At 61.2% G+C, this 27,931-nt stretch overlaps 1 protein-coding gene across 7 annotated transcripts in view; it reads right to left on the reverse strand.

Annotated features, from left to right (window-relative positions):
- Window positions 1–27,931, reverse strand: part of LDB3 (LIM domain binding 3) — a 59,111-nt gene that overhangs the window by 23,981 nt on the left and 7,199 nt on the right. Inside the window, exons 3-9 of one of the 7 annotated variants that reach the window (XM_070433214.1) lie at window positions 26,279–26,430; window positions 25,770–25,845; window positions 20,672–20,694; window positions 19,492–19,695; window positions 14,741–14,910; window positions 14,275–14,311; window positions 2,925–3,107 (exon numbers count right to left, since the gene is read on the reverse strand). In XM_070433214.1, the coding sequence (XP_070289315.1) occupies window positions 2,925–3,107; window positions 14,275–14,311; window positions 14,741–14,910; window positions 19,492–19,695; window positions 20,672–20,694; window positions 25,770–25,845; window positions 26,279–26,430 (845 nt within the window). Of the gene's footprint in view, window positions 1–2,924; window positions 3,108–8,128; window positions 8,798–14,274; window positions 14,312–14,740; window positions 14,911–17,384; window positions 17,400–19,491; window positions 19,696–20,671; window positions 20,695–24,220; window positions 24,550–25,769; window positions 25,846–26,278; window positions 26,431–27,931 lie in introns of those variants that run through there. The other 6 variants (XM_070433208.1, XM_070433213.1, XM_070433211.1 and 3 more) reach the window with 6 other exon arrangements.

A 27,931-nucleotide genomic window follows, 5' to 3' on the forward strand; every position in this document is an offset into this window, starting at 1 on the left:
AGGTGAGGAGTTTTGGTGAGTTTCGTTAAAGCAGCAAAGACACCTCAAGAACTAGAGCCCATTGCTGCTGTCACCGCCTTGCAGAGAGGGAGGAAGCCAAGCTGCCAGCTGGCAGGAGGGGGCACAGGAGATTCTCCACCCTCTGGGGAGAGGCTGCCAGGGACGGTCTGGGGCTGGAGGGACAGAGGCTGGAGAGAGGAGAGATGGACGTAGTCAGAGCTGCCCCCCTCCCTCCACCTTCTGATCTTGGGGCACTTCACAGCCTTAGACCCCTGGCCTCCTCCCCTCCCCCTTTCTACTGTTGCTGGAAGGAGCAGTAAAGTCTCAGGTTTCTGAGCAAGAGTGCTCCGGCAGGGAGACCCTCACTCCCAAACACGGTTCTCTTCCATATGGTTCTCGTGCCTCTCCCACTGCGTTCCCCCAAGAGGCTGAGAGCAGCCTTTTTCTACTCTGACCCAGGTATCATAGGACCAAAGAGAACGGAAACAGTGACCCCGTGCATTGCCCTCAGGAAATGCGGTGCGTGGCCTGTCTTCTCGGAGAGCGGACAGCTCCAAGAATCCCTGGAGCAGCTTGTTTTACTTTGGCTGATCCAGCGTGCCCCAATTTCATGTGTCTGTGAACCCTGCCCCTCCTTTTCTTTTCTCATTTAAAACTAATGAATATCTTACAGAACACGCCCTTGTCTCTCCCTACCTTTTCCAGATCCCACAGGGACCACGTGACCACACCCAGTGGAAATGGGGTGCTAGAGACATGAGCCCCTGGAAATGTGCTGCCCTCCTCACTCAGCACATGGCTTCCTGCCTTCCTTCCACCTGGCCTGAATGACCCGCCCCCCCCGCCGTCCCCCCCCCACCCCCCCCCCCCCCCCCGCCCCCGCGTGTGCATCACGCTGGGCAGAGCCACAGGAGCAGGGCCTGCCTTGTCTCTCCTGCTCTGGAGGGGGTGGCCCTGAGCTAAGAACCTCGAGTTGCTCCTGAGCGGAGTTGCCTCAGACCTCAGACGGTGGGAGGTGCAGACAGTGCCGGTGGCCGAGCCTCCGACCCTCGTCCTGGGCCCGGTGGAGTGCAGCTTGCCCTGCCACACTGCCATGCTGCCGGCTGAGTGAGGCCATCGTCTCCCCTCCCTGGGCTTGCCCTTCTCTGACCGACCTGTCGAGACCAGTGGAGTAGGGGCCTCCAGGGAAGAGGAGGAGGCAGTGTCCATGGGGTGCCCTGCTTCCATTGGTGGGAGGAGGCCAAGGTAGTGGGTGTCAGCCAGACTTTCTCCCCTGTGGAGGACGCTTTCCCCGCACCCCAGGAGCTGTGGCCCTGGTCAGGGGGTGCTGTTGGAGGAGGAGGCCGAGGCTTCCGATATCCACCAAGAATTCTGAGGCCAGGCTCCAGGACAGTTTAGGTGGCCATTTGCCTCCCACTTGCTCCCTCTACCTCCCAGCCCTTGTGTCAGAAGGGAGGGACCTGGGCCCGGAGGTGGTCTCCTGCTCCCTTCTGCTCCAGCCCACGCGGGAGCTCTCCAGGCTCCTCCCCAGCCTCCACCCAGGCGTCACTCTCTTTGCAAGACAAAGTGAAGAAAGGGTTTGCCCTGTTGAAGGAGCCCTGATGGCCCAGGATAGAGGCCTGGAGCCTGAGCAGGGCCCACATCTACAGCTCCCCAATCCAAACTGGGGAGGGAGGGGGCATCTTTCCACTCAGCAGCAGGGACATTTCAACCCTCCTCTGCCTTCTTTGGCTCTCACCCGGAGCCATTCTGGTGGGCAGAGGGAAGCACTTGCTAAGTGCCCTCTGGCAGCCGGGATAGAAAACTATGGAGGCCGGGGTGGGCTCACCCTGAGGCTTGAGTTGGGCTGGGAAAGGCTGGGCTCTGCACCACCTGGGTCATTGTACAGCCCAGGGCTAGGGGTGCAGACCACAGGCCTGTGGCTAATCTGCCCCCCTCCATCCTCCTCAGGCTGCACCAGGAACTTGTGCACCCGACTCTGAGAGGCATGTCCTTTCCACAAAACCGGGGGTGGGGGGGGGTGGGGGCGGGGGCAGGAGACTGAGAGCTGGCTCTGACCCTAACACCAGGTGGACACTCCATGCAGCCCGTAGAGAGCTGGGTCTGGAGGCCTGCTTGCTGCTTGGCTGTGCCAGACCACCTGCCAGCCTGCCCCCACCTCCCCGGGTGCTCTCCACCCAGCCCCGTTGCTGGGCGCCAGGAGAGCGGGTGGAGAGCAGTACGCTGCAACACTGGGGACCACTTTGTGTGCGAGGTGGCTTAGGCACACTTTTTCTGTCCCAACCCTACAAAATCAACGTTGCATTAAACATCTTAGCAGACGAGGAAACTGACGTTCAGATTCAGTAACTTTCTGGAGATTACAGACAGGAAGTGGCGGAGGAGAGGTTGAAGCAACACTGCACCAGGTGCCTCTTGCTTCTCCGCCCAGAGAGCAGAGGCTAAGGGCCCAGGGCAAGTCAGTTGCTAAATATCTGGCCTGTCTCCTGTGACCAGGTCAATGCTCCTCCCTCCACGGAGCTTTCCTCAGCTTCCCTAGCCCAGGCGACAACTTCCATTCCCCTAATCCCAGTTCTGGAAACAGACTTTCCAGTCTCCGTTTGCTGTCTTACTGTGTGTGTGTGCGCGAGAGAGAGAGAGAGAGAGAGAGAGAGAGAGAGAAAGAGAGAGAGAGAGAGAGAGATCCCTCTCTTGCCCAAGGAGAGGGCAGAGGGGCCCACATCCCCTCCTGTCTTCAGCCACACTCACACTCCCCTGCACTCTGCAGCAGGCAGTGCTAGCCTTGGCCTCCTGGGCCCTGGGCTCCTAACCACCTGGGGTGGGCCTTTCTGAGGGTGAGACACAGCTGCCCACACATGGAGCCAGGGTGAGGCCACTCCTGCCTCCCTTCCCCACAGCCGGGGTGGCACGTGTGGGGCAGTTACCTGGGACTGTCCGCAGGGCTTGAAGCAGGGGCCGAGGCAGAGGCAGCGGCAGCATGGGCAGCGGTTGCAGCCAGGGGTGGCGAGGCTGCGCTGGGAGAGGCAGCAATAGGCGGCTGGGCAGAAGCGGGCAGCAGCGGGGTGGTGGCCTGGCTGGTGCACACTGGAGCATGCTCAATAGGGGTGCTGATGAGGCGGGACCAAGAGAGACAACAGGTCAAGGGGGCCCTCTGCATGGCGGTGGTGTCTGCAGCAGAGGCACGTTGGGCAGAAGGCACCGTTCATACTGCAGAGTAGGATCTTCCAGAAGCCTGTTCCCAGCTTCAGAGAAAGAGGCCCTCAGGACCCCAACAGGGAAGGGCTCAGCCCACAAGGAGGATCACAGTAACATCAAAATTATTCTCAAGCCTGGTAAGAACACCCCATTGTAATATATATACATATATATATTATTGATTTCAGAGAGGAAGGGAGAGGGAGAGGGAGAAACATCAATGATGAGAGAGAATCATTGATTGGCTGCCTCCTGCATGCCCCACACTGGGGATTGAGCCTGAAACCTGGGCATGTGCCCTGACTTGGAATCGAACTGTGACCTCCTGGTTCATAGGTTGATGCTCCGGCAGAGCAAGAACCCCCCATTTTTGTGCTTCCTGGTTTTTCTGAGTACAAAAACACAGTATTACAAAAACACAGTGTGATGGAAAAGTAGATTGAATTATCAACCCCCATCTTGCTTTCCTCCCTTCTGCATTTAGTCGGAGGCACATGGCCTTTGAGAAAAGCAGAGGTAGATATTTGAGGGTCAACGGCTTAGGCTCTAGAGTGGCGAGAGCCTGGGCTTTCAGGCTGTGGAGGACTCGGGCACTGACAGCACGTTCGGAAGGTGGAGGAAAGCTGCCATGCCAGGCTGATCAAGGTTATCTGGACCAGAAAGGGTTAACGTGGCGTGGGGGATCAGAAACAGAGGCAACTGTGCCCCTTTCCCGGGTAAACCTAGAGAGAGGTGGCAGGATCTCAGGGTCTCCCATACCCGTGGTGAAGGAGCAGACGGATCCAAGACCATCCTGAGGTGCCCAGGCCCTCGTGTGGCCTGGCGGCCAGAGGGTTTCTCACATGCCCAAGAGTGATGTGCTGGGGCCCCGAGTGCCTGTATGTCTGAAAGACCAGTGGCTGGGAACAAGGGAGGGACTGCAGTGCCAGTGTGACCAGTGTGCCCAGATGGTAGGGATATCCCGGCAGGTGCCAGCACAGGGAGACGGACCAGGGCCAGGTGCCCAGGTGCCCACCCTGCCTGCCTTGCTGTTCAGTGAGCATCTCTTCCCCAGACCTCTCCAAGGAAGAGGGAGCACCAGAGCCTGGGCTGATGGGCTGGATTTCTGCCACCTGGGAAATTGGGCAGAGAGACAAACCAAGTTACAGGAGAGCAAAGAAATGCATTCTCTGCCCCCCGGCCTCGGGCCTGAGACGGGGACTTGCTGCCACAGAGCAGGAGCTGGCTCCCGTCGAGGGTGGCCCTGCGCGGAGTTTACTGTTGACCTGGCCCCGTGTGCCTGGCCTGTGTCTGCAGTCCTCACATGGATATTAGCAACTCTGTTCCGTAGACAGGGGATGGAGACACAGATTTCAAGCTCCCGGAACAGGTAGTGACGGCAGGATCTGGCGGAGGGACACTTGGGTTTGAAGCCTCCCCCAGTACCCCAAGTCCCTCAGGGAGGGAGGAAGATGCTTCTTCGAGTCAGGCAAGTAGGGTCCTTCCCCACAAAAGGCACTCTCCTTCCCCACAAAAGGCACTCTCCTATTGGACAGGGTGGGGAGTGGGTTTGCCACGCACCAGCGGTGTGCTGACGGGGGGGCGGGGGGCGCGGTGAGCATCACTCCTCTGATCCCCTCCACCTGCTGTACCATTGGTATCAAGACCCTCATTTTCCAGGAAAGGAGCCTGATTCCAGAGGCCGGCACCGCTGGTAAACCCTCACCGCTGCCTCACTCCTGCCGCCTCAGGTCGAACATGCAGTGAATGGCCTGGGGATCTTGCTCAAATGCAGCTTCTGATTTGGGAGGTTGGGTGGGGCCCCAGGTGACGCTGGTCCAAGGACTGCCCTGGGAGTAGCCAGGCGCTGCCCAGTCTGTCCCAGGGCAGAGGCCACGAACTGTTTACCAGGCATCACTGAACTGCTCTCCTCCCCCAGTGAGGTGTAGGGCGGGCGGAGGGAGCCACGGAGCCCTGGAGAGGCTGGGGAGTGGGCTGGAGAATGCCTCCCACAGGAGGGAGCGACCCCTGAAGGACCAGGGCAAGGGCCATGTCCTGACCAGCCCCCCCACCCCTCCCCACCCCCCGACCCCCGCGCCAGCTTTAGTTCAGAAAGGAGGCCTCGAACAGCCCTGCTGGGGCCTGCCGCATGCCGGGCCCGCCCTCCCAGGAAGCTGCTCACCCGCCCTGATGGAGGAACCTGGCTGCCCACAGCTTCCCTGGGAAGCAGCTGCAGTTCCTGGAGCCATACTGCCCAGCCAGCCGCCAGGCCCCGCCAGACCCTCCTCACGCCGTGGGCTGCGAGGCCTGGGGACGCTGGGCCGCAGAGAACACCCAGCTTTCCTGTCTGCTTCTCCCTGACCCTGGCCCAGGCTTCCAGGGGCTTCTGGGAGCCGAGGCCGCTGCTCAGGACAGGAGGGATGACGATGTCTGGGGGAGACAGGACTGTACAGACAAACCGAACATTGATTTTGTCCCCTTCACTCCAATTGCTAGTCAGACCAGCTTACGTGGTGTGTCCCAGGCATAGCTCCAAATGACCCCTGGGCTCCAGGCGCGAGGTGGGCCCCAGGAGAGTCCATGCTCTACCGAAGGGCCAGGGCAAGGGACAGGCCGCCGCTTGGGGCCTACGAGTGGCATCCTACCGAGCAGCACTGTCTGCAGATGCCAAGCAGCAGGCCCCAGGAGAGTGGCAGCATGTGCCCAGGGTCTTGTCCGGGCTGTTTCCTGCCTGAAGTTTCATTAGCCCCAAACGCCGAGGAAGGTGTCCCAGTGAGCAAGCAGAGCACTTACGTGGCCCCAGCTGCGAGGAAAGCCACGAAATCACCCAGCCAGGCGTAGGAGTCTATCTGCCTCTTGCCCTGGTCATAATTCACTTCAAATATCTAACAAGAACCAAACCAAACCAACTGTACTCAACTACTCAAGGCTTCAGGAGGGGGTGTGGCGAGAGGAGAGACAGGCTGGCCCTGGGCCCCTTTGCAGGCCATCTCGTCCCTCGACCCAGCTGGCATCAAGGGGGAACACGCCAACCCTGTGCCTGCTCCATGGTGCTGGCCTTTGGTTGATGCTCTTACTGATGCCAAGGGTATTAGGTACAGAAAGGACATTATGGACAGATTGGTGAGGGGCTGGGCTTGGGCTCTGTGGTTACTGGGCTCAGGCTGACCTGCTGGTGAGGTGGAGGTGTTGTGGTTGATGGTGCTGGGGGTGCTATTGTTAGGGTGACAGTGCTTATTGTATTAGTTCAGAGAATGGAACACGAACATCTCTACTGACTGGATTACAGAACCCAGTCAGGTTAAAGTGTTCACGCTGCCATCCGCCTGGTCAGCGTTTCATCTTGCAGCCTGAAGATTGGCTGTGGCTCGGGGCGGCCTGACCACGTCACTCCGCACGGTCACTTCCAGGGCCCGTGGACACTGCAGTCTGTGCAAATGACACCCTCGAGATCGGGCCCGCGATCCCCACAGGCCGCAGCGCCCGGCGACATTCACTAGCTCCGGGCACAGTCAAAACCCCACAGCCCTCACGCCACTCCGACCACTCCTGACCAAATGCCCTCTGCACTGCCTCTACCCCAGCCACCGTGGCAACTCGGGGTTCCGGGACACCCCTTCTCCTCCTTGTCCAGCCGTGCCTACTTACACAGCGACCCTAACTGCTCTTGAGGACCAGGGCCCAGCCCCTTCTCCCAGGGAGCCTGCTCTGACACCCAGTCGAGGGGCTCGCCCTGTCTCTAGACCTCATGCCAGCAACCTTGCCTCATGGTCAGCCACGGCCACATCAGCGCTTTCTCGTTTCTCTGGCATCCACAGCAGCCAGGCGTACACGGGCTGTTGTGTGAGGACAGCCCTGCACAGAGGCCGGTGGGCATCCCTGGGAACCTTCCAGAGCACCAGGAGGGCTTCCACACCCCGGGGTCAGGACAGGGAAATGTGAGGCCACCAGTTCTGACGGGCTCAGGTCCTCTGTCAGCCCAGGACACTCACTGCCTGGGGCCGCTCTCTGGCAGCCCCCAGCCCCACAACCCACCTTGGGGCCTCAGCTAAACATGTGCGTGCGCTCCAGGACGCCTCGGTGCAGGCAGGAGCAAGCCCCATCTCCTGGCTGATCCCTCAGCACGCTGGCCCTGCCTGGCCCTGAGCAGAGGCTAGAAACGGGAAGAGATAGGAGGCCCAAATGGAGCCGCTGGCAGGGGTTTGGAGAGCGTCTGGGATGTGGGCGGGATAGAGCAGCCGCCCTGGCCAGCCCTTCCAGATGGGATTGCCAAGGTCCTTGGAGGCAAAGAGGAAGCCTGTGCCCAGGCGGCACGAGTGGAGCAAGGCTCTGGCCAATCCTGGCATGGCGGCAGGGGCGTCCTGAGGGGGGGCCTTGGCGTCCACCTCTGTTTGCTAAGTGCAGTTGGTGTCATGTTCTCAGCCAGTGGTTTTTCTTTCAGGAACCAGGCTGATGGGTTGACAGAAGGGTGGGAAAGAGGTGAGCCCGCCAGCCTGGCCCTTCCCAAATGCTCTGGATGAGGACAGGCCACAGGTGGGTGGGCGGGGCCAGCAGGCCAGCCGGAGGTCCTCCGCACCTTCCTGACCCAGCAAGACTCCACTGGGCACATCTTCCACCTCCTCTCCCCTGTGCCCTGCCCCTTAGCGCAGGCGTGCCCTCCTGAGCCCTCCCTGTCCCCGGCACAGGGCCAAGCAGGGCAGTGCCTTCCTGGCTGCAGCTGGGGGTGGGCAGGGGCCTCTGTGCACCCACCAATATACACTGCCCCGGGGACCCTAGGACTGCCCACCTGGCACAGCACAGACTCCCACGTGCATTCTCTGGCCTGAGCTCACAGCCCAGACAGGGCCCTTGTGGGGGAAACGGGCGGAGGGCAGAGCCGCTGGGGCGCCTGTCCCTCCCTGGCTCAGACCTGCGCCTCTGGATGATGCACACAGCACAGCAGGACCGAGGCTGGTTTGTTATTTCAAATCCTCTTTATTTCAGAATGAGCATGCATATCTGTCCTGGAGAGAGGGCTGGGCAGCCAGCGCACACGGCACAGAGGGAGAGCACATGCCAGTCTCACCGCAGGCGGAGGGCCTGCGCCTCTACCCTAGGCTCCCTCTCCTCCAGGGCTCCAGCTCAGAGGGCAGCAAGGGAGGGAATGGGGCGGGGAGTCGCCTCCTCCCAGGACCCTGCTCTATGGGCGACTCCTCCCAGACGGCACTGGGCAGGGCTACCTCTCCCAGCCGCTGAGGGTGGCAGGGGATCCACTAGGGGCGAGCTGTCTCCCTTGGTTCTGGGCTGTTAGGCCAGCAAACCCCATCACATCCTCTCTGAACTACGGCTACGGCTCTGGGTACGGCCCCGGACGGGGAAGCAGAGGCACGGGCTGTCTGGGCGGTGAGGGTTGCACTGAGGGGGTGCGTGGGTGCAGTGCCGCCCTGACTACGAAGGTGCCAGCACAGCTCTACGTATTCAAGCATCGCCGTGGGGCTCACACGCCAGGTCTGTGGGGGGAGTGGCAGGCGGGGCTCCAGGCAGTCTTTAGCTTTTAACGTTAAGGATTTGGGCTGAAAGGCCATGGTGCCAGTTGCGCAATTTGGCAAAACGTGGGCTGTTACGTTCCGTTTCAAACCTTTCCCTGTGGCAGAGAGAGAGAGAGAGAGAGAGAGAGAAAGAGACAGACAGACACAGACCCAGAGACAGAGAAACAGAGAGAAGAGAGAAAAGGGAAAGAAAGGGGTTAGGGGATATGTCCGCCAGTCTCTTGCCTGGGGGTGGGGGGTGGGCAGAGGTCATGGGAGCGGGGGTTTGGCTTGGAGAGGCTTTGCCTTCCCTGGGAACTTTCTACAGGTCAGGCCTGGTTTGGGTCAAGGACCAGTTTGGAGGGACTGAAGCCTGGACCCGAGTGAGTGGGCGGCATGGAGAAGCCTGGCTGGAGGCCTGAGGACAGAGTGGCCTCGTGGCGAGGCCTGGGCAGGGCTGCTTTGGCTGTGGGATCTCGAGGCTGAACCACATAGGCAGGGGCCTCTCCTGGCCCCAGAGCCCTCACTGGGCATGAAGAAGGAGAAACACCTGTCCCTGTGATGAGGCTGGGCGAGCAGGCCTGCCACCTCGCTGTGCTGCCCACTCTCTGCCAACCCTTGTCTGTCCCCAGAGAGAAGCCTTCTGACACCATGCCTGGCCCTGCCCTTCCGGGCCTGAGCACGCCAGCACACACGTGCACACGTACTCACAAGACTGCCGGCACACATACAGGGCCAGGACTTCCTCCACTTCCCACCAGCAGGGCTCTGGGCTCAACCCACAGCCCCTCGGCTGAGGGCACAAGAAAACTAGGTAAGGAACAGCCAGAAACACAGAAATGGAGGGGAGGAGACTCTGGGAAAGGCCGTTGACATGGATGCCGGCATCCTGACGCTTGCCCGGCTGCAAGGGCCTCTCACGCCTTCAGGCCAGAGGCGCACCTGGTGGCCCAGGGTCACTGCCAGCCACATGGAACCGCTCACCCAGACCATGGACTACTACTCAGCAACAAAAAGACACGAGCGAGCCATGGGTGTGCTCAGTGGGCACGGGGAAATGCAAGGAGGGCATGAGGAGCCGCGGCAGGTGGATCGGGCAGTTGGGGGAGGGCTTTTAGAGGGCGACGGTGTTGGGTTGAAGGCAGGTCTTAGCTGCCAAGAAGCAGAGGAACCCTCGAGTGAAAAGGGAGAGCGGGTGCTTCTTGGGGAGAGACACTGGCCGGGGCTGGGAAGAGTCTGGAATCCAGAGGCTTTGGGGGAAGGGGTGGGAGAAGAGATGAGTGTGAGGAGAGGGAATGAATTAGGCCAACAGAGAATCCAGTCCCACAGGCCGGAGGCTTTATGATCCTACTTATACAACATTCTCGAAATGACAAAGTTATAGAAATGGAGAAAAGATCACCGCTTAGCGGTTGCCGTGCCACAGGGTGGGGAGGGGGTGTGGTAGGGAGGTGGTGTCGCTATAAAAAGGCAACAGCGGGGAAGGCTTGGGGTGGAAGGGTTCTGCACGCGACTGCCAGCGGCCACACCCAGCTGTGCCGTTACCACTGGGGTAAAGGGTGCTCTCTGTATTATTTCCTACAACTACATGTCAATCTGCAATTATCTCAAAATAAATGGTTCAATAAGTGAATTGCAGCTATAGAAATCAGGAAGGTCAGTGTTAGGTCTTTAAAAATCAGAGGATGCTGGTCTTACATGTCTCCGTGTAACAGTCCCATGTCCCCACATTTACACTTGGCACCTGCCCCTATCGGCGTTACCTGGTGGACTCCCCACACCTTGAGTCCTGCATATTTGGTCTCTGTAAGATTCTGTTGGACAGAAGGGGCCCACTGCTAACATATTTGAAACCACCCTAATGCCAAGAGGAGCCTAGGCCCAGAGACATCGTGAATGGCCTAAGCCACCTGGAGACTCAGCATCGGAACCGCCCTCCACGCACCAGCCTCTCCGAGGTCAAGAGAAGGGGTAAGACAGCACGGGCAGAGGCCCCGCCGCCAGGCCACACAGCCCTGCCAACAGCACCAGAGACCACCCGGAGAGCCACCAGGCCGCAGCCGCAGCGAAGCCAGCTCCACTGCACAGCCAGCCGCCCTGCCCAGCCAGCCTCCCTGCCCAGCCAGCTCCACTGCCCAGCCAGCCACACTGCACAGCCAGCCGCACTGCACAGCCAGCTCCACTGCCCAGCCAGCCGCACTGCCCAGCCAGCTCCACTGCCCAGCCAGCCACACTGCACAGCCAGCCGCACTGCCCAGCCAGCTCCACTGCCCAGCCAGCCTCCCTGCCCAGCCAGCTCCACTGCACAGCCAGCCTCCCTGCCCAGCCAGCTCCACTGCCCAGCCAGCCTCCCTGCCCAGCCAGCCGCCCTGCCCAGCCAGCCTCCCTGCCCAGCCAGCTCCACTGCCCAGCCAGCCACACTGCACAGCCAGCCGCACTGCACAGCCAGCTCCACTGCCCAGCCAGCCGCACTGCCCAGCCAGCTCCACTGCCCAGCCAGCCACACTGCACAGCCAGCCGCACTGCCCAGCCAGCTCCACTGCCCAGCCAGCCTCCCTGCCCAGCCAGCTCCACTGCCCAGCCAGCCTCCCTGCCCAGCCAGCTCCACTGCACAGCCAGCCCCACTGCACAGCCAGCCGCACTGCACAGCCAGCCGCACTGCACAGCCAGCTCCACTGCCCAGCCAGCCGCACTGCCCAGCCAGCTCCACTGCACAGCCAGCCGCACTGCACAGCCAGCTCCACTGCCCAGCCAGCCGCACTGCCCAGCCGGCCGCACTGCCCAGCCGGCCGCCCTGCCCAGCCAGGCCTGCGGCCGCTGCATCAGCTCAGGGACAGCGCAGGGAGCCAGGGAGCGCCTGAGTCTAGGGAGCCTGTTCTGCTTGGAGCCGTTTGGAAATCCACAGGCAGCCAGACAGGAGTGGGGAGAGAAGGAAAAGGAGAGGGGAGGGAGGAAGGAAGGGAGAGGGGTCCCATAAGGGCTGCTCAGGGGGCATCGAGGCTGTCTTGGTCTCTCCAGCTGTGGCTTTCAAACGTGCTAGGCTGGCAGAGCACCAAGGACCAACATGTCCACAAAATGCAGGTAATTGTGTTGCCGATAGCTGCCCACTGCTCCTCACGAGGGCTCCCTTTGAGGGAGGGCCCTGAGCCAGGTGGCACCGGAGTGGGCCAGGAGTGCTCCGAGGGAGGGAGGACCCTGTGGGGAGGGAGGACACTTCGGAGTCCTGGGCTGTTGGGAGGGCCAGGTGAGGAGAGGAAAAGGAACCCCGAATGGGCTTGGAGAAGGGACTGGGGGGAGGTCACGTTGCTTGTGGAGGGGTGTGCAAGGCAACCCTCCCCTTCACCTCCTGTGAGCTCATCACTACAATCAGCCTGATTCCTTCACCTGGGGACTTGGAGAGAAAGGCCCTTTACAGGGAGCAATAGGTGAGCACAGAGGCTTGGAGATAGTTGTGCCACCAGGTGGGGACCAGGGATCTCTACACATTGAGGTCCTCTGAGGTGGTTACGCCAGAGGAATCCCAATTCCTCACAATTCCGGCCCTGCCTGGATGAAGCCCCATCAGGGCTGCCTCGCAGGGACCTGCCTCCCACGGCCCCAGAGAGGCTGGCAACTTCTCTGAAGTTAGAGGTTCGGCTTCCGGGTGGAGGCCCGTTGGTGCTGCTCTCCCAGAGGCGCTGGGTGCCCGGCACTACCTGCCTGCAGGGAGGTGCCTGCCTGCTGCTGGGGCTGAGCAGGCTGTCTACAGAACCAGGCAGGACCAGCTTCAGCAGGTGCTTCTGAAAGCCAGGATGGGGCCAACGATGAGGCCTGGGGCCACCCTAAATACTGCCTTTTGTGTCTCCTCACTCAATAACTTCTCAGTGTCTAAAAATATCCCAGGGAAAGACAAAAGACAGGAGTTCCTGTAATCTGCCGCCACCAGTGCCCTCCTGCCTCCTGAACGGTGTCCAGTTAATGCGGTGCAAGCAGAGAGTGGCCTGCGGGAGGAGCGGCGAGTGGCCAGAAGTACACCAGAGGGGGCAGGGGCCAGGGGCAGGGTTGCCTCATGGCAGGGAGAGCAGGCCCCCCTGCCAGCTTCTTGTTGGAAGGAACCTGGGGACTTTAAAGCTGTTTGTTTTGTGGGGGAGGGGGGGGGGCGAAGGGGTGCTGTGAAGCGCTTATCAAGTCTCAGGTAAGGCTAAGCACCCGCATCTACTAGTATGTGGGTGGCTTCAAAGAGGAGGTGGGACAAACACGGAAACGGCACACAGGAGCAGTGGGACATAGGACAGGGTGAGCTGACAGCTCAGTCACACTTAAAACAGCTGGATACTGGTCCTGGCCGGGTAGCTCAGTTGGTTTGAGCATCATCCCCATACGCCAAGGTTGTGGGTTCAATCCCCAGTCAGGGCACATACAAGAATCAACAGATGAATGCATTTAAGTAAGTGGAACAACATCCACCCCCCGCCACCCGCCACGCCTCAACCCAATAAATAAAAAATTAAAAAATATAGCTAGATACTAACTCTTGAGCTAAATCAAACATCATCTCATTCCAGGCGCAGATGGCACGTCACAGGCACTGACAGGCAGGACCCGCCATGGGAGCTGCACGCTGCTGTCAGCAGGCCTAGAGGGACCTTTAGGCTTGGAAGCCCAGCCAAAGAGTGGGAGCATTCGGATCAGCAGCAACAGGTTCAGAAAGCAAGTCCACACCAACTCCAGTGGCCCGAGTTCCACGCCCACACACCCTGTGGCCACGCCAGCAGGTTAGCAAGGACAGAAAGCTTGGCCCAGAGTGGAAGGCGGCTCTGAGCCCCAGCCTCCCACAGAAGCCACGCAGGGTGCACTTCCAGGGCGGATTCTCTCAGGAAGAACATGCAGGTGACATTTGCATCCAAAGTACAGTACAGCACAGTCACACTGGGCTCTATGCCCATCATGGAAGACCCTAGTGGGTTCCAGTGGGTGCCTGGGCAGTGTGCCCCCTCATGCCATGGTCACCTGACAGACCACAGGTGGCAGGTTAGTGGCTGTGGCCTCAGACCTGCCCGTGTTTCAGAACCATATCTTGACCTTGAGACACCTAGTCCTGCACAAGCTCCTCCTCATGCCCAGGGCTTGTCCTTCCTTACAGCAGCTGCTGTATTTTGAGCAATTTACAGAACTGATACCTCACGGTCTGGACAAGTGAGTCCAGGGCTCAGCACCCACGCCCAGCACAGCCCTCCTGGTGCCTGCTTCCTGGCGCCTAGCCTCCAGACTCACAGGGTGTGCAGGCAAGGCAGCTGGCTCGGTGCCCCACAGGGAGAGATGCCCTCGTTCTCAACAGCCTAGCAAAGGCCAAAGCAGCCCTGCCCCCGGTCTTGGACAGACCAGGAGAGCCCAAGTCCTCACGCCTGGGCCCAGGGGATAGAGACTCAGCTCCAGGCACCCACCTCACTGACCTGGACAAAGGCCCCTGAATCTGCTGAAGCCCCTTAGGGGCCAGGTGTTTCCAAATACACGAACTTGAGAGGTACCTTCCATAAGTCATGTGACCTGGGGGCTGCCGGGAGGGGTGGGATTAGGAGGGGCAAGGCCACAGAGCCTGAGTCCAGGCGCTTACCTTGACCTTCGCAAAGCTTCTTCATCAGGGTCTTGCACTGTGGGTAGAAAGTTGCTGGTCAGGAGGAAAATCGGGAGCACAAGAGAGAAAAGCTACCAGAGCTCTGTGGACACTGAGTCCCTACCCATGACTGGACATGACCTCTCCCAGCCTATAAACTAGGAAGGGAAAGGCTGTGTGCTGGGCAGAGGGCAGCTGGGTGCGAGTGGTCAGAGGCGTGGCCAGCTCTGGGCAGTCATTTTGCCTGGAAACACCATGCAAGCCTGCTGCCCATTGTTTGGTCAGGGCGCTGAGCAGAAGGCTCATGTCACTTGCCTGCCCCGGAGCCCAGAAGGGCTCCAAGGGCCGCTGTTCATCTCAAGGCCAGCTCAGCTTAAGGGGGTCAGGGGCTCGACTCCCTGGCTTCTGTGGCCTGTGGAGTGGGACCCATCACCTCCCCTTTCTGCCCGCCCCCAGCCCCACTCACTGTACTCAGTTCCTGTCATCTGGGCCAGGATGCGGAAGGAGCGAGACTGAAGGTTGGAGGAGCGGCGGGCCCACTCATCAGCCTCATCTTCCGGCTTGTTCTGGTTCTTAATCACAGCCTGGTACACGGGAGAGGCGCTGTCCACAGCGAGGTCTTTAACGGGAAGGCTCCTGCAATGCAGAGCGACTGGTGGGCAAGGGCTGGGCTGGAACCTGCTCCCTACCTCCTCCCCTCCCCCACACTGACTCCCGGGCACCCCCCGCGGTGGCCCCTACTTGTCTGAACCCACCATGCCCTTTCCCCACTGCCCTCTGAGAGCCTGGGGCAGGGGTCAGCTGGGTGCTCAGTGCTCAGGGTGGTCACAATTAGACAGTGATTCCTCTCACAGAGGGTCAGGAGGCACAGGTCCTCCAGCCAGCACCGCCCCCCCCCCCCCCCCCCCCCCCCCCGCAAGCTGCAGGCACAGACCTGAGGACATCCCACCTTTAAGGAGATAGGAGGCAGGAGACATCTTCTAGAAGTAATTTCCAGCGCCCTGAGCAGGCCCTGAGTTTGGGGCTAAGTGAGGACAAGCCAATCGGGACCCTCCCCCCACTCCCCCCAGTGCCGTGACTGCCTTAGGAGAGGACTGAAGGCTGTGACTTGGCTATACACAGGCAGGCACAATAGGGTGGAGTGGGGTGGGGTAGGGATGAGAAACACAGCAAGGAGGCCATGTGGGGGGTATCACCTGCAGATAGCAGGCTCTGCCCTGGGGGCGCTGGGAGTGGAGCTGCAGGAGGGTTCCTAGTCTCTGCCCCAGCCTATTGAAGGGACCTGGTGGCCTTCCCTTGCCTTAGACTCCCAGGACCTGGCACATAGTAGGTGCTCAAAATGTAGTTGGATAAATTAATCCTATATCGGAGCCAAAAGGGCCCCCAGAGCCGCTTGGGTTCAGTGCCTCCCAGACTGCAGGGCAGGGTAGATCCAAAGCTTTCTGGGTGCCCACTCACCCTGCCCAGCCTGCGTGACTCAGGTGGAGCTCACAGCACTAAGGCCTGCCTCCCCAGCCAGCGGCCCAGCCCAGGCACCTGCTGATGCTGAAACAGCTCCAGCGAGACCAGAAGACCAGCTCCCGGTGACAGTGTGTGGGGCCCCAACAGAGTCAGAGCCAGGCTTCCTGCTCCCAGCTGTGTCCTTTCCATCAGACCTCACAGTGACAGGGCTCGGAAGGCCACTTCTGTGCACTGGGCCTCAGACACCCCAGACACTCTAGGCCTAGAAAGGCCCAGCCCAGACACCGGCCCTGTCGGCACCCCCTGCCTCTCAGGCTGCCTCTCCCTGCACCCCCAGCGCCTCCTCAGTTCCCACATCATCTACCCTCTGGGCAAGGAGCCCTCCAGCACTGATCTTGTCTCCCATGAGCCTCTGGGCTTGGCACCCTGTGTCTGGGTCAGGGTGGGCTACAGCTGCAGGTAAAGACAGGTGACAACAGGAGGCAGAGACGGGCGGAGCTGCCTCCTTGCCTGAAGGCTGTGCCCTGGCCAGGGAGCTACAGGTTGGGGTCCATGGGGAAGACCAGTGAATCCCTCGGGGTCCAGGCAGGGAGGAGCCCGTCGGACCAGGAACAGAGGAGGGTGGGGTCTCGCTGGGGGTGCCATTTCCAGCACAGGCAGATGTCCCAAGGGTCTCAAAGCAGAGGCTGGGCCTACTGTCTTTGGTGAGGCGGGCGATGGGAAGGCACAATCAGGGCGCCTTGTTCTACCGGGAGGAAGTGTGGACTGTGCTGTGGGCCAGGGGTGCAGGCCCAGGCCAGGGCTCTCCTGTGAGCCTGCCCACAGTGAAGTCTGTGCCAGGAAGCAGCCGACGCCTTTGCTGCAGTCTCCCCAGAACATGCCCTGAGGTGCTCCCCGTCCTCCCTGAGCTCCCAGGGCTCCAGGCTGCTGGGAACGTGTCGCTGGGGCTTCCGTCCTCGGCCCCTTCCTACCACCTGCGCGGAGACCGGGCGAGCCTGCAGCAGAGCCGGGAGCCCGCGAGGGCACTCGGCGCCTCGTTAGGACCGGGGCTCAGAATAATAGACGCAGAGAGCAGAACGGGCCCCATGTCCTGGGACCCTGGGTCTGAGGCTGTTCTCTGGAGCCCCTCCCAGCGCGACCTTCTTGCCACCAAAAACACTCCAGAGACCACAAGTTAAGGTCACCCTGGGGCAGTGACCCCACTCACACTGTCCTCAAGCCTGACTCATCGTTGGCCCCCTTGGGTGGTCCAGGTTCTGGGGTGTGGGGAGGGGCCTCTAAGAGGACCCCTTACCACCCTCTGCCCTGAGTCATGGCCAGTGTGGATGCTGAACGGCAGGCCTACAATCTCCCAGTGCAGACAGAAAAGGCCGGGGAGCCCCGCGAAGCATGGCAAGGAGAACACAGAGACCCCAGCCTGGGGCCAGCATGAGTGCTTTTAACTCTCATCTGTGTCCATAGTGACATTATTCAGGGCAAACCCTCAAAGACAAGCCTGTACAGGCTGCAGGGCATGTCATGTGGCTGTGAGGTAGGCGTGAGGAGAACACAGACAGAGGCACTGTCCTCAGGCACAGCCCACCAAACCCACACACCGTCCCACAACCAGACAGACGGACGACGGAACAGACACTGTGGGGTCTACTTACGCCAGCGGCGACGCCCTGCCAAGCAGAGGGAAGCCCAGCAGTGAGTGTGTGTCCATCGGGGGTGGCAGGGGCGGCGCACACACAGGGGAGCAGGGTTGGGATCAGAAATGAGTTATGGGAGTGGGATGGATGATGGAGGAAGAGAGAGACAAAAAGAAAACTGTCAGTGAGGAAGGCATCATGGAAATTCACACAGAAACGGAGTGCCTTAGGCACCGGCACTGAGGGCAGCTCTTACCACGCGCACCAGCCCCGCAGGCTGCGTTAGGAGGAAGGGAGTGCATGGTGCTTCCCAGGCACACAGGACAGGGCAGGGCAGGGCAGGGCGGGGCAGGGCAGGGTGGGGCTGGGAGAGGTAGCAGGGAGAGGGGAACAGTCCTTCCAGAAGACCAGATAAGGTCAACGGTGCATCATGTTAAAAAGACCAAACAATAGCATTCTTTTCCCAAGCGCAGAAAATCAAGTTCTTTTGCAGAGTCGTTCTTCCATTATCTGCCACTGAGCTTCCCCTTGGCGACGGTGACCACCCTTAGGAGCACACCAAGGACACACCTGCCACGTTCTGGGGCAAACAAGTGTGAGCAGGAAACCCCTGTCATCCCTTCGATTTAGCCAGGCAGGTTTTTTCTGGGTTCACATGAGATAAAGGTTGTGTTTTTAAAATTGCATTGTCACTGTTTCTGCTTCGAGCCATGGAATTAAATCAACACTGTCTAGAGTTCTGCCTAAGCCAGGCCAGTTTGAGACCCACAGCTCCAGGGCGAGCAGCTTCCGCCCCCCTGGTGGCCCCAGGAAGCATCGCCTCCGAGGCCAGGCTCCCCTCTCTGTCCTGAAGCCTGCGCTCAGAGCATGACAGTGTTCTGCAAAGGCCAAACACTATTGGAGTTTTCTGGGACTTTTTAACCCCTTTATCCCTCTTACAACATTTGTTTTTCTTAGTTTCAGAAAAAAAGTACATCATTTTAAGACTTTTTTTTTGCCTTGAGTTGCTGGGGATACCGAGTCAGGGATAAGATGTTGGCCAAAGAGATAGTCAGTCAGTTCTTAAAATCAACACTCATGTCATTCCCAAGCAGAAAACAGTCAGAGACTCTCTGTGTGTGCGCGTGTGAGACAAGAGAAAGACAGAGAGAGGCAGAGAATAGAGAGTGAAAGAGGCAGAAGCACACACAGAAAAAGGAAGAGAAAGAGAAACTAAGGGAGACAGACAGAAAGACAAAAAGAGGAAGAGGTCCCACCCAGCCAGTGTGGCTCAGTGGTTGAGCCTCGACCTGTGAACCAGGAGGTCATGGTTCAATTCCCAGTCAAGGACACATGCTGGAGTTGCAGGCTAGATCCCCAGTAGGGGGTGTGCAGGAGGCAGCTGATCAATGATCCTTTCTCATCATTAATGTCTCTCTCTGTCCCTCTCCCTTCCTCTCTGAAATCAATAAAAATATATTTTTTTAAAAAAGACGAAGAGGTCCCCATTAATGTTTGCACTATTAGCAGTTTCGTCCACAAATGATTTTCAGCCAACTCTTCCCTATTTAGCCCTCAAGTGGAGAAGAGGCAAATTCCAGGGACCCCGATGCCCTCAGCCCCTCGGCCCTGGGGTCAGGCTGCCTGGGCAGCCAGGAGGAGCAGGAGCCCAGCCTGGGGCTCCAGGCTCCACAGCCCTTCCTACACAAGAAGCCAGTCACACATTTGAATCGCTCTCATCTTTGGAAGAATGCAGCAACTTCCCTCCACAGACAGGCTCAGTGAGGGAAGACTGGGGTCTCCAGAACGAGAGTGTGACTCAGGTTAACGAGATTCCAGAGGTCTCTCTAACCCGCCCCACGGGGCCCGGGAGAGGCAGAGGCTGTGACAGCAGGTGGAGGAGCCGCCATACTCTGCATTTCTCCCCTTCTCCTACAGCTGGCCCAGAGACTAATTCTGAGGAGAGGACACCATGTTCCGGGCCCCTGGGCTGTGCCCGGGAAGCCAAGGCCAACGAGGAAAGCTGGTCTTGATGCCTAAGGTCTCTGCTGGTGCCGGCAGCCTGGCACCCTCAGCCTCGCGGGATGAGGCCCAGCCAGCGGCTGAGGTGGTGAGCCGTGAGCCACTGCGGAGGGAGGGCGCTTACCCACTGAAGTCACTGCCCTGGGCCTGGGCCTGCCCAGCAATGGCGTCCATGATGGCGTCCTGGGAGTACATGCTGATGGGCGTGTTGTACTGTGCGTGGATGATGGTGGCCTTGCCGCCCAGCCCCTTCACCTCGATGGGCTTGTGGGTGGACAGGGCCGAGTCCTTCAGGGCATTGGGGTTGAAGCGCTCCTGGTAGTCCGCACTAGGGGGAGCAGGGGGTGCGGGGGGGGGGGGGGGGGGCGGGGAGAGAAGGGCAACAGGTGGAGTTACCTGGGCCATCCAGGGAGGGCTGTGGAGGTGTCAAGAGAGACCTCCCAAAGTCTGATCCCGGGTCAGGTCGGAAATCCTCACACCTCCCCAAAGCCCTCTGCAGAGGCTGTTCTTGCCCATCTGGGCTTCCCCCATCCCTGGAGGTCCCCGCTCAGGCGAGCCACCGCCCAGGGCCAGCAGGGGGCGCCAGGCGTTGGAAGCTCTCACCACACCAGCCGGGAAGCAGAGACAAAATGGGTTGGGGAGAGGGGCTTGGGAGTGTGGCACAGGCGCTGGGCCACGGGGCCAGGCAGCAGCAGCCCAAGCAGAGTCCAGGACCGCCAAAGGCGAAAAGCAGCCCCGCTGGGCAGCCATGGAGATGGTGGCCTCGTTCCTCTGCCCAGGACCTCATCCTGCCAGCCGCCCCCTGGTGGCCAGCGTTCTGCTCCTCCGGATGCTTCGGGCGAGCTTCTTCCTCAGAGCAGGGCTCTGCTCAGGCCCCCTCATGTCCCTCCTGCTGTGTGGCCACCAGTCTACCCAACAGGGCTCTCCCCTCGACAGGCAGGTGCTCCCCAGGCAAACACAAGGTCAGGGGCAGCCCCCTGAGGGTCCCACCAGGACAGAGATCTTCAGGCTCAGGAAGAACCCAGGTCAGGCGGCGCTCCCCCGCCCCAGAGCCGCCTGCTGGCCTTGGGCAGCTGCCCGAGATGGAGAACTGCACGCAGGGTGTCAGGCCGAGCCCTAGCACCCCTCCCTGCGCTTCCCTCCACACTCGCGGCTTCACACATGCAGGCGCACTCGAGACAAATGCACCCTCTTGCACGCATGCACACACACGGACACATGCTGGCACAGGCACATGTGGTCCAGACCGACGCATGCTGGGATATGCACGCAAGAGCACACGCATGCTTTCCTTCGATACTAACTTGGCTGGAGAGTTGGCTATCACCTGGGAGGAGAGAAAGAGCAGGGAAGAGGGCTGTCAGGGCGGCTGGGCCAGGAGGCTCGGCCAGGGCCAGGGCCCGCGGCCGGGCAGAGCCACAGAGAGTGCCGAGAGGGGCGCAGAGCTGAGTCCCACAGCGGCTTTCCTCGGTGGGTCTCTAGTACCCAAAGCTTTGCCAAGAAGGGTTCTGGTCCATCTTTAAGGGCACATGTACATGCAGCCCCCACACAGCCTGGCGGATACCCTTAGCTGCCGCTGCCAAGGCCCAGGCACCTCCTGGCCAGACAGCAGCTCTGGACATGCCCTTGTTCAGTGGGGGCTCTGGGAGCTCTGCTCCCTGGGCAGGAGTTGCATGGTGCTAGGGTGTATGTGAGGTGGGGTGACCCACAGCCCCAGGGACCTGCCCTCCCTCTGAGGGGAGGGGCAGGCAGCCATGGCCACTCCTGGGCACAGGGGTGGGGGTCTGTGCGGGCTCCAGTGATGGCTCCTAAAGGCCCTGGATGGGCAACAGGCAGGACGAGGAGCAAGGAGGCTCAGAAGTCTGGCTCCAAGGCTGATGGCAGGAAAGCCTCAGGCAGGCAGCCCGTCTCGGGTACCACAGAGGCCCTCGGCCCTCTCCTGTGAGTGAGCCCCCGGAGCACCCTCTCCTTGGGGGAGCATTGCCTGCATTCATCCCTTTGAGCACAAATTCCTTGCCCCAGCAGATCCTGCCGCTATCTGAGGCCTGGAGGGGTGAGGGCGGAAGAGTGCATGTAGCCTCCTTGCCCCAAACTCTGCCAGCGTCTCAGATCTGACCACGGTGGGCTCTGACAGGGGAGCCTGGGCCCCAGCTGGCCTGGCTCTGCTCATCCTTTGGCCCAGACCCTGGGGATCCAGGCAGAGCCAGGGCCCCTGAGCAGCCTCGCTATGGCCCTGCTCAGCCTCAAGCCCATGTGTCAGAGCTGATAAAATGTCCTCTGTCCTCCCAGTCTCAAAATAGCTGCCAGTGGCGCTATATTAGGAGAGGCCAGCACAGAGCTCCCATCCCCTCTCCATCTTTGGCCAGTGCCGACAGCTGCAGGGTCAGCTCTTGCCCTGACCAGCGTGCCCCCTGCAAAGGGCAGCCTTGACCTCTGGGGCTGCCTCTGCCCTGCCTGGGCAGCCAGCTCCTTCTTGGGCATTGATCCCTGCCCCCTGCTTAGCTCCCGTCTGCGGCCCTGGGGGCTGGGAGGCCTGCAGCAGACATAACTCAGAGGCCCCAGAGCTGAAGGACCTGCCCGGGGCCCTCACAGCAGGTGGCCTGGCGGACACTGCCTCCAGTCCAGCCCCAGAGAGAACAAGAAGGGGTGCAGGGATGCTCAGGCCCACTGTCCCTGTACCCCATTCGTCTTCTCACGCCTCCCAGGATAGACGCTGCCAGGAAAACACACTGCAAACTGCTCAGAGAGAGAGAAGGGGAAAGAGAGTTGGGGAAGGAACTTCCTTTTAAAGCCAGACTGGACAGAGTTCAAATCTTGGCCCTGCCTCTTGCCAGCACTGACTGGGCAAGTCACCTGCCTCCGCCTCCTCCTTCGTGAGAGGGAGGTGGCAGCGCCTGCCGCACAGACGGCTGTGCAGACTGAACGGAACACCGAGAGGAGAGCCTTGGGTGGGCTCCGTGTCCAGTGGGCGGACTCGGAGCATCTGGACACTTAGGAAGGCAGCGCCTCGGCCCAGCAGAGGCTGCCCAGGCTGGCAGCTCGCAGGCTCCGCCCTGCCTGTGGCCCTGCCCGGGCAGCAGCACTGGCCTTCCTCTGGACGAAGCGCTCCCTCCCCAGCCGGCTTCCCTTGGAGGACACGCTGGCCTCTGGTGCTCCGAGTGGTGCCAAGTTATACTGTAGTACTTGTCAGGTTCCCAGAAGTCCCTGTGCCCAGAGAAGGGCACCTTGGGAGTCATGGGAAAAGGGGGGTGGGGCTGGCCTTGACTTCCCGGGACAGGTAGGTGGGTCCCTGTGGCCATGCAGGGGAGGAGTCAAGTCGACCCAGGTGCCAGTCCTATCTGCCACTCATTAGCTGTGTGACCTGGGGCGAATGACTCACTCTCTCTGGGCATCTAGTCCCAGTGGTACTGCGGTGGTGGCGCGGTGGGGGGGGGGGGGGGGGGGGGGAATGATGCTGTCTCTGAAGGTGCTAAGAGAGAAGTGCTTGCTGTTGTAGGGGCCCCGACCAGACTGAGGCTCAGTACCGTGGGCCTCATGCAGGCCGGGGACCAAGGAGAGTTACCAGCCCCTCCAGGGCAGAGGAGGGGCCATTTCTATGCTGTGTTCCTGGAGTTTTCTGGCAGAAGCTGCTGGGGAAAGAGCCAGGGGTATATGGCTCTGCCACCTCGGCCCAGGGAAGTGCCGAGGCCAGCTTCACTCAGGATCTGAGAGAGCTGGGGCCCCGGGGAGGGGGTTTTCTGGGGGAGTAGCGAACTGTGGGGCACCGGTACTTTCTGTGGCATGGGCTTGGGTCAGACTGACCTGGGTTGCAGTTCTGGCTCTTGGTGTACCAGCTGTGCACCCCCAGGGAGCGGCGGGTAGTACGTACTGAGCCGCCAGAACAGAGCTCAGCGCTGTGAGGGCTGTCGCCCTCAGTCCTCCCAGCTGCCCTCCTAACCACTGGACCACACGCCTCCACTCAGCCTGCTCTGCTCCGAGCACACAATTATTAGGGAGAACTAGACCGACTGCACGGCCACGGAGAATTAGAATGAGGTAACAAGCAGGAAGCACTCAGGGACTGCCGCAGGCTCTGCTTGAGGCTCCTTCCACCCCCCCACAACCTCCCCCCCTGTCCCCCCCCCCCTCCCGTGCCGGCTCTGGGTTTTTAATTCCTGTGCTCACAGGGTCCTACCAGCCAGACCTCAGCAGGCAGGGTGGGCTGCTATTATGCACAGCCCCCTTCTCCTTGGGGTCCTGCTTCCTTGCGGCCCCACCCCAGCAGGGTCAGTACTGTAAGCCCACCCCCTTCACACTGCTGCCAAGTCTCTCTGAACCCAGCTGAGATACTTCCCCGTCCAGGCAGCCTTCCCAGACTGTTAGCCTTAGAGAGCTGCCTTCCCACCTCTCTAATTCCTCCTTGCCCCTCCCTCCAGGCTCCCGGAAGGGTGAGGATGAGCCTGTCCCCTGCCCCAGAGCTCCTGGGGGCAGCAGGCTTTGTCCTGTCGTGTGTGTGTGTGTGTGTGTGTGTGTGTGTGTGTGTGTGTGTGACAGTTTTGGGTGTCAGAGTCTCTTGCATTCAAGCCCAGCTCGGCCATTTAGTTGCTGGACAGCTGGACTTTGACTTAACCCTCCCCAAGTCTGTTTTTCCCTCTGCAAATCCAACCCGTCCCCCAGGCAGTTGTGCAAAGCAATGAGCGTGGCCCAAGCTGACGCCAGCAGGAGCTGCTCCCACTCTCAGCCTGCGGGCCCTCCTGGGGTTGGGGCTGGCGATGGAGGCCAGCTCCTCACTCTGATCACCTGACCAGGCTCTACTGAGCACTGAGGACCCAGGTGGCCCAAGACCACCTTGGAGAGCTGTGCCCATTACCTACCCTCCTGGGAGTCCAGCACCTGAGGCCTTTCCTCGGAGGCTCATCTGATACAGCTGAGCCATCTCCCTCAGCGTCTCCGCCGAGTACAGGCCAATGGGGTTGTTATACTGCCTGGGCTGGCTCGAGCCCTGGGGCACTTTCGGGCTGAGCGAGTGCAGGGCTCCCTCCGAGCTGGTCTTGGCCCCCGGGCTGCCCTGAGGAGGACCAGGGTCAGAGGCCTCCATGTGGGAGGAGAAGGCGGAGGTCTGGGAGAAGGAGGCGCTAAAGGTCTGCCTGACCTCCGCGCCCGGGCCGGCCCGCACCTCGGGGTTGGTGTCCAGAGCAGGGTCCTGGCACAGGGTAGCCGCCATGCAGGGGAGAGAGAAGAGAGCAGTGAGAGGCCACACGCATCCAGTGCTTCTGTGTGGACCTGAAACAGAGGGTTAGTGCCGGGCCGCGGCGCAGCTGCTGCTCTGGGCTCAGGGGGCCGACAGCACACCTGGAAGGGGGCGTTTGTCTGGAAGAGCAGGGGGCACGAAGCTCCTGGCCCAGGGCTGGCACCCCCCGGACAGAAAGCCAAGCCAAGCCCAGCCCAGCTGCCTGCGGGGCTACAGGAGGCTGGAACAAGGGACTGTGGGTGGGTGGGGGGCACCCACCTCCACTCCATGTCCGTTTCTCCTTCTCCTGAGTAAGGGCCCCTGGTGGGCACAGCCCAGCCTCCTGTTCTTCTGACCCCACACTGTGATGCCCCCACATGGCCAGTGAGGGGCCCCAGCTGGCAGTGGGCAGGCAGAGTGGAGGTGCAGGAGGGGAAACCGAGGAAGTAGGGGCTGGCATTTGGCCCCTTGGGCTCACCTCTGCAACTTCCCCTAAGCAGCCGCTGCCTATTTCCCAATCTGCCACCCTCCAAGCCCGTCAGCCTCTTCCTCTCTCCTCATCCTGTCCCGGGCCCACTCCGCCTCACTGAAGAAACAGGGCTCAGCATAAGGTCGCGCAGGGAGGGTGGTGGGGTGGACTCCCAGGCCTGGGGCCCACAGGGCTGAGCTGCTTAGAGGAAGCTGGGGAGGAGCCTGGGGCACAGGGTGAGGTCTGTGGCCAGGGCTCCACCCTCTCTCCTGCGTCCTGGTCACCACCAGCGTTTGGGGCTGGGCTCTATGGCTGTGCAGTTGGGAGGAGGAATGGAAATCGGAGGAAGAAAGCCTAGATCGGAGGAGAAAACCCGGGAGCCAGCAGGCCCCTTCTCACCCAGGGGCTCCTCCAGGGTGCCCGCTCAAGCTGGGCCTCCAGCTCTCCTGCCACAGTCCCCTGTCCCCGGCCTCAGGAAGGGGAGGGTCAGAGCCCTGGACACTGTGTCCCCTGCTGTGAGGATGCGGCCTAAGCTGCTGGCATGTGGGCCTAGCCATGAGGCCCTGGCAGGTGGCACCCAGGCAGGCGCTCCCCTCCCCGGGCCGGCCCCCTTCCCAGGGTCAGCGACGGCGGGCAGTGGTGGGGCAGGACTGACCCCTTGCCATGGGACTGCACCCCAGGAGCCGTGTCTGGGAGTGGAGTCGGCCACCAAGTCAGCACCTACCTTCTGGTGAGGGATCACTGGCAGAGGAGACTGGATCGGGGGCGCTGCCGTGGAGATGGGAATGGGTCGCTTCGACCTGGAGAAACCAGAAATGAGGCCACGTGAAGACAGTCACACCTGGGCCGGGAGCTCCGCGGAGAGCCGTGGAGGCCGGGCAGAGAGCCCGAGACCTGCTGCCCACCGCGCAGGCGGGTGGCTCCAGGAAATCGCTCATCTAACCAGGGTGGAAAAGTATGGCCTTGGGCACTGGGCAGCCACGGGCCTCTGCTGGGGCCTTGGGGGGCTGCCTGGAGGAGAGAGAGCAGGGGAGGCCTGGCTTCCAGGCCTGATGGCCCACACCTGGCAGCCCCAGACCCGCCCTCCCAGCCTTGTCTGTCTAGTGAAGCACAGATGTGGAGGAGCTTGACGATGACTTGGGCCTGGTCCTCCTCTGGCCCAGCTGCCCTGCGAGGCCTTGGGCACAGGGCTGGGCCCACCCCCAGCCTCCCCGTCTGGAGGGCTCCACCTACTTCTGCAGGGTGAGGCTCAGGTTGTAGCTGGCGGACTTGATCTTGTTCTGGGCCTCCAGGTGGGTCATGGTGTCTGTGTTCACGCCGTCGATGGCTACCACGAGGTCCCCCTGGCTGAGCTGGGACTGTGCCGCCTTGCTGCCTGGTGTGATCTGAGAGGGCGCAGGTGGGGGATGAGCATCAGGAGGGTGGGCCTGAGGTTGGGTCAGGCTTCGGGGAAGCGTCACCTGGAGTCACGGGTAGAGGCCTGCCATTTTGTCTTACACTGTGGCTGGCACCTCGGATCCCCAGCCGATCCCTCCTGCTGGCACACAGCCGCCGCGTCTCCTAGTGCCTGTGTCTGCGTGTGGCTGGTGGATGTGGGGGGAGGTGGTGCACGCCCCCCCAGCCTGTCCCCAGCAGTCGGTCTCATACCCTGCACCCTGCACTCTCTCTTCTCGCCGGCTGACTGCATGCAGAGGACCCAGAGGACAGCTGAGCTACTAGCAGAAGAGACCTGAGCCCTGGGGCCGCACTTGGAGGAGAATGACCACAGCGCGCTGCACTGGATGCTGCATGAGTGAGAAATGAACTTTCCCTGTGCCGAGCCACTGGGCTACACGGGCTCTTGCTACACCAGTTTGCTCACTGTACCACCTGCACCTGAGAACCCACGAAGCACCTCCCAGGCTCTGGGAGGGAGGGGATAGGCAGGAGTGGAGGCTCAGCACCACCACAGAGATGCTGCCAGGTCACAGGTAGGATGAATGCCCCTCACAGAGCATCCTCGTGTGAGTGCCTAGAGCTGCCATGCAAGGGAGCCCAGCAGGCTGGGCGCTGTCAACCCTGCCGGGTGAGCAGGCTGGCACACGGGGCAGGGTTTGGTGCTCTGAGGCTGGCTTCATCCTGCCCGAAGGGGAGGTGTGCTTGTGGGGGCCAGTTCCCTAACCCTGCACCCTAATGACAACACAGAATGTTAGAGTCTGCCCCACCCCAACCCTCGCATCACAGAATGCCAGGCCTGCGCCACCTGGAGCACCCCACACAATGCCAGGAAGGCCACACCCCAGGAACATTACGTGGGACTCTGGCTCCGACCCCACTGACATCATGGGCAGTGCCCCGCTCTACACACCTGGCTCCCGCCACAGCGCCTGGGGCTGTGGAGACCCCGCCAGCAGGGACATCACGGGAGACTCTGGAGGCCTCGTGACATCACCTGAAATACTTTGGTGGCCACTGCCGGGACATTCCGGGAATGTGATGAAGCCCCACCTCTAAAGACGCCTGACGACACGCCTGAGGCTGCCCCACCGGAGACGCCAGGTGGCGCTGTGCGTCGCTGGAGTGACCGCGAGGTGTGGAAGGCCAGGCAGGCCCCACCCCAAGTGGCGCTGGGAAGAGGAGCCTGGCTTTGCCCCCCCAACTGCCCACCAGCCAGCCTTCCTGGTTCTCTGGGCACATGGCCCCACCGCCCTGGCTGGGCCCCAGGGACGAGGCCGGCTCCCGATGCTGGCCAAGGTCTTGGGACCATCTTAGAAGGAGCCAGAGAGGACCCGGGGACAGTCGCCTGTCCTTGGGTGTCAAGCCTGACAGGGCTTTGGCCGGCAGGACTCTCCCCTAAGCCAGAGCCCTGCGGCCACTGCCCGCCAGCCTGTGCCCAGGTGTGCTCGG

Source organism: Myotis yumanensis, unplaced genomic scaffold (assembly GCF_028538775.1).
Source record: "Myotis yumanensis isolate MYYU_CA2020_CCGP unplaced genomic scaffold, mMyoYum1.0.hap1 SCAF_13, whole genome shotgun sequence".
NCBI classification, from domain to species: Eukaryota; Metazoa; Chordata; class Mammalia; order Chiroptera; family Vespertilionidae; genus Myotis; species Myotis yumanensis.